The sequence below is a fragment of the Hylobates moloch genome, unplaced genomic scaffold, assembly GCF_009828535.3.
Source record: "Hylobates moloch isolate HMO894 unplaced genomic scaffold, HMol_V3 SCAFFOLD_21, whole genome shotgun sequence".
Taxonomy (NCBI): Eukaryota; Metazoa; Chordata; class Mammalia; order Primates; family Hylobatidae; genus Hylobates; species Hylobates moloch.
The window spans coordinates 20056917-20066884 of record NW_026652296.1 but is presented as its reverse complement, the minus strand read 5'-3'; the positions used below and the strand labels follow the sequence as shown (position 1 = coordinate 20066884).

Below are 9968 nucleotides of genomic sequence, written 5' to 3'. Positions count from 1 at the left end.
GTAGGAGAAAGGAGACTTGCACCCCAGGCAGGAAGGCAAGGGCCCGTGTCAGCTGGGCCAGAGCGCCAAAAAGACCCAGCTTCCCCATCAAGGTGGCAGCTCTTGGCTTCCTGGTCTCCATCAATCACTATTTCAGAGCAGACAGACTAGCAAGTCAGTTCTGGTGGCCAAGCCTGAAAGCACTGAAAAAGTGGTGTGTGCCCCATACCCGGGGACTCCAAGGCTGTTTGGACCTGCGCCCTCTCAGCTCACAATCCAGCTCTCTTGACCAAGGTCTGTACCTAGGGTAGGAAGCAGAGAACACATTTGAGACTCATGTACACACACACTCAGACACTCAAAGAAGGGATTTGTTAGGGCTTGGTTTGCTATTCCACTGGCCATGGGGTGAGAGTAACCCAAAGTTGGTGCGACTCGAGGAAGCAAGAGAAGAAAGTCAAAATCATGCGAACGCACAGTCCTCTAAATAAACACCATTTCCATGGTTTTAATAAGCAAAATAGGAAACCATTTTAATAACCAAAAAACAGAAACCAGTCTGAATAAAACTACAATAGACTAGGTTTTAATATTTTCATATCATAAGCAGGGTTTGAAATTGATCCCTTATTTTACATGAAATAAAAACAATTTCTGTTGCGGCAGGTTTGATTTCAACACAGTTGAATCTGTAAAAACCAAAGCTCATTTCTGATGCAGGACAAATATCCACAATATTTAAAACTGCAAGCACCATGCGGTTCATACAATCTTGTTATTACTGTTAATTTATCAACTAATACAAACTCAAAAATGCATCCGGCCAGCAGCGCCAGCAATTTCAAATGGGAACTTAAAAATACACTTTTATTTTGGTATTTTTGTCAGTGCAACTTAAATCCTTTTACTGACCTGCAGAAAAAAAAAAGTAATAATAAAGAAAAACACCCATATCTTCCCTATAACTACTATACAACTGAAGAATTGAAGGGGGGGGGACACCACCAAGAACTCTTCCTACTATCTCAAAAGCAGGGAAAGAAACACAATGCATTGGTCTAAAGAACGCACTTGAAAGTTGCAAAATCACTTGCCAATGTTTAGGTTTCTGGTACATTCTGAGCGTGGCAGTTGGTTCAGTGCAATATCTGCTTACCAGTGCACTGCCAGGGTCAGGGATGGCTAAGCCTCTCACCGTAGGAGCGCTGTGGCTCCTACAATTAGCGCAGGCCCAGAGGGTTCAGAAGGGACCTCAGGGTGATTCTGGTTACAATAAAAAGCAGAAGGGAGGATATGTTTTCCTTTCCTTTCCTTTCTTATTAAGGGTGTCAATTTGACCATAAGACAAGGCTGGAGTCCAGTACACTCCTCTGGGGTGCGGAGCTTGGCAGCTTCCCTGCCCTGCCCTGCCCTTGTACTGGGACCTCTGGGTTCTCTCTCTCAACACCAACAAGGTTGAAAACTAAAGCAGGAGAGAAAAAAGAGGACCGAATGGGGGGGGATAAGGGAAGGAAAGAAAACATGCAACTTCCAAGTGTGCCCCAAGACAAAGTTGTTTTCTGATGCGAAATGCCCGGAACTTTTTCTTTTTTTTTTCTTTTTAACTTACAAACAAAAATACCATAATAATAAACCCAAACAAAGACCCTCAGCTTGCTGCCACGTTCTCTGTACGGTTTGGCGGGGCGGGTATTTACAAGCCTATAGCTGGGACTGAAACCCCCGCACACAGCCGCCGGAGTTTCCAAACTGCGATCCCTTCTCACCCAAAGAAACAAGGGGAGTATGATCCATGATCAACAACATGCTAAAGTTAAACAAGAAAATGGTACAAAATAGAAATTATTACCATACATGTCCAGCATGCAGGATTAATATTTTTAATGCAGATTTTTTGTATTTTTCTATATAATCGAGCAGGCAATAAAACTGATGAGATTTGGGCGCCGAGCGTCCTAACTGAGGCCCGTGTCTCAGGGCTGAGAGCCAGTGTTCTCCGAACTCTGACAGACAGGTCCGTCTGTCCTTCCTTCTTTTCGCTCAGCCTCGCCTCTCGCCTGCCGGGACGCCAGAGTCCCTCTCCTTTCCTCGTTGCTCTCTTCCTGGCGCGGACTACGCTCCGGGCCGCAAAGCAGCGGTCCCGGCTTAATGCGCAAAGTTCAGAAAGCCAGGAGTCTCCAGATGGCCTTGGTGACTTCTCGGGACTATGCCTCGCCGCCCTCCAGCCTGGAGAGAAGTTACTCCGGGACCTCCCACCCTCTCGTCTCTCTCTCCGGCTCTGCTCGAGTCTAGGAGGCGGCGCTGGCGTGCGCTACTCTCGCCTTAGCCAAGGTCCCCTGCCCGCCCGCGCGCCCGCCCGTCGCCCGCGGCCCGCGCGCCCTTCCTCCCTCTCGCTCAAGTCAAACAGGTCAAGGCTGGGGCCGCGGCAGGGACAGGGTCCGGGGTAGTCTGGGACTAGGGACATGGGACAGGGAGTCCGGGCCGGGGCAAGGGCGGGGGCCAGGACCGGCCACGACTCACAGAAAGAACTCGGGAGAGGAGGGGCTGTCGCTGGTGGAGCCCGCCTCCCTGAAGCCGGAGTTGGCGAGTTTCTCGCACTTGACCTTGTAGGCGTCTCTCTCGCGGGCCAGCCGGGACACCTCCTGCTTAAGCTGCTCCACCTGCTGAATGAGCTGCGTCTTCTCATTCTCCAGGTGGTGCTTCTGCTGGACGCGTTTATACCTGCAAGACTGGGCGTAGCCCCGGTTCTTCAGGGTCCGCCGCTTCTGCTTCAGGCGGATCACCTCGTCCTTGGTGAAGCCCCGCAGGTGGCGGTTCAGCTCGCGCACAGACATGGACACGAGCTGGTCGTCGGAGAAGCGGTCCTCCACGCTGCCGTTGCCGCCCGCCGCCGTCGCCGAGGCCGTCGCGTGCGGCCCGGGCCCGGGGTGGCTAGTGGGCAGCTGTTGGGCCGGGCTAGCGGCGCTGGACGGCGGCGGCGACGCTTGGTGATGATGGTGATGGTGCGGATGAGCGTGCGGGCCCAGCTCGTCATGGGCCACGCCGGCGCCCGGGTACGCGTGGTGCGGGTGAGGGTGGTGGTGATGGTGGTGGTGGTGAGCGCCGCGAAAGCTGTCGAAGCTTTGCAGCGGCTGTGGCACTGGGTGCGAGCCGATGAGCGCTTCCACCGCGTCCTCGGGCGTCAGGTTGAGCGCCTCGGGGTTCATCTGCTGGTAGTTGCTCGCCATCCAATACAGATCCTCGAGGTGTGTCTTCTGTTCGGTCGGGCTGAAGCTGGGCGACGAGGGCACGGAGCTACACGGAGTGCTGAGCGGTGTGGAGGACACCGAGCCGGCTGGCTGCAGGCGTGTGCAGGGCCTGCCCGGACGCTCCGCGCGCCCCAGTGGCTCCTTCTTCACGTCGAACTTGAGCAGGTCGAAGTCGTTGACATACTCCATGGCCAGCGGGCTGGTGGGCAGCTCTGGCCCCATGCTCAGCTCCGCGGCCATCGCTGACGCGAGGCGCAGCCGCCGCTGCCGCCCGGGAAACTTTGCGGCCGGCCGGAGCGCGCCGAGCCAAGCGCGGGGGCGAAGAGCGGCGAGCCGGGGAGGCGGGGAGCGAGGGCGCAGCGGGCCGGGGCCGCCGGCCAAGCCTTTGTCTGGGGACGCGGCGGCGCGCCGGAGAGTCCCGAGGCTGCCTGCACCGCCCCAGAGCTCTGGGCTGTGCCCGCGCCGGGACCAGGCCGGGTAGAGTCGGGCGGGGTGGAGAGGCAAGCGGAGCGCGCGGTGGGGCTGAGTGGAGGCGTGGGGCTAGTGCCCGTTGCTCGCTCTCTAGCTCTCTTGCTCTTACGCTCTCTCGCTCGCAGCCGCTCGCAGCTCGGCGGTGCAGCTGTGCTGGATCCGGCGGCGCCGCAGCCTTTTATCGCCTCTTGATGTCACTGGGGTGCGGGGGCCCGGGCGGCCCGGTGCGCGGGCCAATGGCTGCACGGCCTCCGCGGCCCAGCGGCGCAGGGCGGGGCGCGCCTGACAGCTCCCCCGCCCCCCGCGTCAGCTGACTGGCGGCCCGAGCGGCCCGGGAGCGGCGGAGGCCTGGCGGAGCGCTGGAGCGGAGTGGGACGGCCAGCCTGGGCCCACCCCCCTACCCTGCAGGTCCCGGCCCCCGCACGCTCGCCTGGAGTGCGCGCCCCCCCTCTAGGCCAAATCACCGCTTTCCCCTCCTCGCGCGCCCTCCTCCCTCAGTTCCCTTTTCACCCCACCCCCATCCCGTGTCACCCCCAAGGAGGCTCAGAATGAGCGCCGGGACAACGCCTCCTGGGCCCTTTGTTCCCAAGCGGCCCCCGCCCAGTGGGCGACGCTCTGTGTGTCCTCGCGGCTTCTGGCCGTGTGTGTCGTGCGTTCCTGTTTCTGGAGATCTGCGCGTATTTGTGTGTTGGGGAGGGCGGGCTCGAGGCTCCGAGAGTTGTGTTCAGACCCAACTCTTAACCTCAGGGGACCTTTCTCAGGCCAAGCGAGGGCCGAGCCCCTCCTGGCGGGTGCAGTGGCAGAGCCCTGAGGTTCGACTCCAGTGGCCCCGCCGCTCCCCGCGTTCACCCCACCGCACAGTGTTCACAGTGAAGGCGACGTGAAAAGAAGCAGCCCAAAGGCTCTGAATTCCTTTTCCCCGCCACACGCACGGAATCCTGAGCGCCCGGAGCCTCGGGGCCGAGGCCGGCCCGGGACGGTGCTCCGAGTGGCTCTCCACTGCTGGGGAGCCGGCCCTGTTTTTGTTTGAACGTTTTGTAACGATTAAGCAGATCCCGGCATCAGCCCGCCGCGGAGAGGCTCAAACAGACATAAAGTGCGACCCCAAGTGGCCACTGTGAGCAAAGGCGCCGCAACCGCCCGGCCCACTGCCGGAAGGCTTGGACGGCGCCTCGTACCCAGCCAGGTCTCCCCTACCTGGCCCAATTCAAGCCAGTCCAGAACGCATACTGTGTGTGCACCGGAGCCCAGAACAGGTTCCCGTCGAGCGATGTACAGGTCCTCGGGTCCCGTCTTCGTACTCAGCCGCGAGCCTCGAGCCGCGAGTTCCGCTCTGGTCGCCCCTGTTGAAATTCGGTGCCCCAGCGTTGGGGGTGCCGGTCGGCTGCTCGCCGGCCAGAAGGTCCTGGGCGGAGGAGGGCCGGTAGCCAAAAGTGGAAGCGCCACAGTGAAGCGGCCCAGGGCTACCGGGTGAGAAACCTCCCCGGAGGGCAGACGGGGAGACCGAAGCACACCGCACTAGGCATCCAGACTGGGTTTGGGAGCCGCGCACCCTCCCTACCCAGATCCAGGATGGCTAGAATTAACGGGTTCTTTCTGAGACCTCGGCTTAGGCGCCGAAACCGGATAGATCGCGAATTCGCTGGACCCGGAGACCCGACCCGCCTCCCGCGTCGCCTTCTGCTTTCCAGCTTTGGGCGCGCGCAGCGAAAAGCAGGAGAGGCGCGCACTGGGTGAGTGAGTCCCGGCCGCTGTCTGCGCTGGACCAGCCCGACTGACCTCGCGCGTAGGGGTCGCGTGAGCCACACCAGTGCAGACGCGCCTAGATTATTTTTAAATGTTAGAAGGTAAAATATTTGCCTCCAATTAATCTGAAAACTCTCTATTCTCTTGCGCCCTCGGAGAGGCTGGGGTATGGCGTGGTATTGGGCCGCCTATTTTTAATAAAATGAGTGTATTTTAACTAAAACTTGAACTCAGTCTTGTGGGGTGGCAACTTAAATGCTGGAAGAGCGCGTCTACAACCCTCTTCGAGAAGCGTGCTCTCCGCAGAAATGAGTCGGCCGCCTGGAGAGAGAGCCAGGGCGGTGCCGCTGCGCAGCCCCTGCCAGAAGCTGGGGGTTGGGGACTCGCACCTTGTAAATGTCCTCGTCTCGTTTGAACGCGGTGAGAGCACACTCGGACCACCGCTCAGTGGAGAACGTTTCCAGATCACTGGGGAGCGGGTGTCTCGGATCTGTGCAGACTATGTATGGCTCCGGCCTCAGGCGGCCAGGGCGGGACAAGCACGCCTGACTTTCTTGGTCCCGACTGGACTAGGGCTGGTAGCACCCTCCCTCAGGGTCCTAAGAGACCTGTGGCTCCCAGAGTGTTTCTGCCACTGTGGACTTCTGCGCGGGCACCAAGATGGACAGGCCAAACTGTGACCCACTCCACCCCGCCCTTACGTCCCCTCGGCTCTGCCTGACACTCGCCGTCGAGGACTCCCGTGGCCCATTGAGGCCTTGGGGATTCCTGAGGCCCCAGGTCTGCGGTTCCGAACCTCCTGTTCTCCCGCGGGCGGCCTGCCTCCGACTCAGGGTCTCTTGGACTCGGGCTTTGTCTGGGCAAGCGCGTTCCTCTTTGTCCCTGTGCCTCTGTTTCTGTTGTGGTCACTCCCTTCGCCTGGGCTTTGACTGAGGTATCTCTGTCCATCCCCAGGCTCACTTCCCCACCCAAATCCGTTTCTCTGCCCCTCTCCCAGCTTAGCCACTCCCTCCTCTGCACGCCCCCCAACCTACCCCACCAAAAAAATGTTGGAAACAGCCCTACCCTGCCAGGCAGTGGGTAAATGACGGTGACAGGCAGGTGGCCGAGGAGTTAAGGCGGCTGCTGCGCAGCCGGCCCCACTTCGTGGCCCGGCCTCCCCCACCCCGGTTACTGCTGCGCTGAGGCGCAGGGTCTTGGAGCCCCAGGCCCTATGGCCTCCAACTCCCGACTGCCGTCGCGGGATGCCCCTTCTCATCTCTGGGGTCTCTGGATCAGCATGCCGGGCTCGGCTCCCCGTCATGGATACACAGCAGTACCCGGAGTCTTCACCCTATCCCTAAAACGTAGGCAGGGTTGAGGCGAGGAGGGTGGGGGTTGCTGCTGTATACCCATTGACTGGGAGTCCGACATGCTGAAAGAAAAAAAGGAAAAGAAGGGATGGTGGAAGAAGTGAAGAGTCGAGGAGAAGAAGTAAAGGGAGGCCAGGAGACACGCGAGCAGTGCGCGGAGTCCCAAGGCACGCTGAAGGAAAGTCGGGGATTTTGCGGCAGCCACAGCCCCTCTAGTGAACAGCTTGTTGCCAAAACTCCCATTTAAGGTGTTTACCCAAGAGTGACCTCCTCTCTACCCACCCCAGGTTGGGCCAGAGGCTATTCCTCTGGGACGCACCGCCTCGGGATTCTTTAGTTACAAATGGTGATGGAGGAAGCTCTGCAGGGTCCCAGCCGCTGCAGAGCCTTGGAACATTCGGGGTAGGAGTAAAGGAAGAGGTTATTCCCTAAGGGAGCGTGGAGCCCACAGCCGGCCGCCAGGTGTGAAGTTTGCCGCGCTGCCCTCGCTGGCCCCCAATCAGCCAAGGGAATAACTCCAGAGAGGCCCGGCGGCGTGTCCTCCTGTGCGCCTGCAAACCAGAGCGGCACTCCTGGCATCCTCTTTCAGCCCGAAGGTGCGCCGTTCACCTTCGGCGTTATTTCCCTGAGGGTTGCAGGTGGTTGGTGAGCGAGAAGGCGTCTCTGTGCACTCATGGGTGCTGTTGGAGGCGTGCGGGAGGGGTGTGTTCGTGCGTGTGTTGTTTGCGCGCGCGTGTGTGTTGGTGAAGAGGCGCAGCAGCACGCGGGATGCGGGAGCGGGAAACTTCCAGCTTCAAAGCTCGGTGGGCTCCGGATCGTACTATGCGGAGTCGCTAAGCAGAGGCCAGTGGTCTCAAGGGCCTCAGAGGCAAGTTCTGCCAGGGAAGGTCCTGAATCAGGGGGCCCCCACCTCCCGCCCGCCGCAGGAGCCGACTTCTGCCTTTGCATCACCCAGATGTATTGTCATCTGTCTTTTCCAAGGAGCCCTCAGGTCTCTGCCACCTTTTGTGAGGCTCAGTGGAAAAGTATTATGTTGCTCCCATTCCGTGGGATCCTCCCAAAGTCTATGGGACCCAAAAAGAGACAGGAGGGTTTTCTGGGGGATTTTTGTTTTTGTTTTTTGCTCTTCCTCTTCCTTTTCCTCTTCCCAAAGGCAGCTATCACTTCCACTTTCCCTTGCCCCATACAACCGCTGTCAGATTCCAACCCAGTGTTCCTAAAAAGGTATTCTTGGGTTTCTGGGTCCTGGTGGTCTTTAGGCAACCAAAAGACTCAGAAGGTCCCAGTAGGGAGCCAGAGTTACACTGACTGTGAAGATCCTGGCTGTCTCTCCTGGGGACCAGAGACAACTCCCCAATACATGCACAAATGTGCATGCGAGCACACACACACACACACACACACACACACACACACACTTAGGGGTAGGGAATTATTATTAAAACTATTTTACTTTTTTTTTTACTGTGTTCTAATGTGACCAATAAATAATTTTAAATTACACATGTGGCTCACATTCTATTTCTGATGGACAAGGCTGCCTTAGATAACCACTGGGTAGTATTGCCTCCAACACACATGCGATATTTGCTAATAGTCACTCTCATTTGTATAGGGAGTTGCAAAGCCTTTTGTCATTCACCTTTTTGTTTTGTTGTTGTTGTTGTTCGTTTGTTTTTATTTTTTGAGACGGAGTCGCACTCTGTTGCCCAGGCTGGAGCCTGGAGTGCAGTGGCGTAATCTAGGCTCACTGCAACCTCCACCTCCTGGGTTCAATCGATTCTCCTGCCTCAGCCTCCGAAGTAGCTGAAATTAAAGGCACACACCACCACATTCAGCTAATTTTTGTATTTTTAGTAGAGACGGGGTTTCACCATGTTGGCCAGGCTGGTCTCCAACTCCTGACCTCAGATGGTCCGCCCACCTCAGCCTCCATCATTCACCTTTTCACTCAACTCTCACAACTCTGTGAAGTAGTAACTATTATTATCCCTATTTTACAGAGATAGGTAGGCAGGGAGATAAGTGGGTGGATGCAGATATATCACAGTGTCTTAAGAGCATTTTGCATTTCAACTCATTCAGTCCTCACAACTGCCCTATGAGATGAGTAGGATTATCTCCATCTCACACAAAGAATGAGGCTCGAGAGGCTAAATGATTTCTTTACAGTTATATGCAGTGATGAGCTGGAACTTCTGGCCCCAAGTCCAGTGCTCTGAATACTATGAAGTATGTGGTCTCTGTGTCAACTGAGTAGCATCCTGGGGATTCTGGTGTCAGTACAGTGCTTCTCCACCTGTTCTCTGCATCAGGATTTTCAGCTGCCCACAGGATTAGTGACTGTTCAGTTCACAGCTGAACCTTTACCAAGTGTCAAGTCCCTGCCAATAATTCGATTATGAGGGCAGTGTTTAATGTGCCTTCTTGTCAGTGGCAGTCAAACTTCTCTTTCCCTTTTCTCTTCCCTGACTGTGTGGGGCTGGATAGAAACCAAGGCAGGGGTACCGGCCAAAGGAGAACAATTTTGCAGAGTCCTCTCATCCTGTCCTTTACCCTTGGCGTCAGCCTGGCCTCTGATCCTTGTCCCTGCCTCTGGTCTGAGTTTGACCTTCAGTCCCTATTCATACATCCCTAAATATCAAAGGAAAGAGACAGAGAGAAAAGAGAGGGGAGAGATGATTCAGTGCTGATGAGAAGCTCACTGCTACTCAAAGCCACTCTCCAGTGAATGATAACCAGGACAGTTCCCTTCCCACTACACCTCCCCAACCCATGACCCCAGAGCCAGTGTCAGGAATTCTGAAACTTCATTATTGCTCCCCAGGGCTGAAACCCTCACCTCCCATAGTCCAACTATCACCTCTCTCCACCCGATCTCTCTGGTTCTTCATCTGGTACCTTAACCTTCATCCAAGCCGCCCTTATCTTTTCCTTAGAGGATTGCAGAGGCTTTGGCTGTAGACTTTCTGCTTCTCCACAGGGCAGTAGAGATAGTTTTTATATGAATCTGATAATTCCCCCTCTCCCACCCCCTGGCTTAAATACAAATCACTTTAACACTTGGAAAAAGAACCAAATTCCTTGGTATAGCCTTCAGGCCGTGGATGGTCTACCCTTGTTACCCTCTCCCACCTCATCTTGCTGCATCCCCCATCACAATGCTCCAGGC

At 56.5% G+C, this 9968-nt stretch overlaps 1 protein-coding gene across 1 annotated transcript; it reads right to left on the bottom strand.

The window, feature by feature from the left end:
• Window positions 1–458: 458 nt before the first annotated feature.
• On the bottom strand, window positions 459–3850 carry MAFB (MAF bZIP transcription factor B). The gene has a single exon (XM_032142527.2). It carries the CDS (start codon window positions 3465–3467, stop codon window positions 2496–2498), a length of 972 nt encoding a protein of 323 aa, XP_031998418.1. The 5' UTR covers window positions 3468–3850; the 3' UTR covers window positions 459–2495.
• Window positions 3851–9968: the final 6118 nt, after the last annotated feature.

Coding starts and splice junctions, on each gene's coding strand:
- MAFB (XM_032142527.2), bottom strand. CDS start 3,467: ATGGCCGCGGAGCTGAGCATGGGGCCAGAGCTGCCCACCAGCCCGCTG.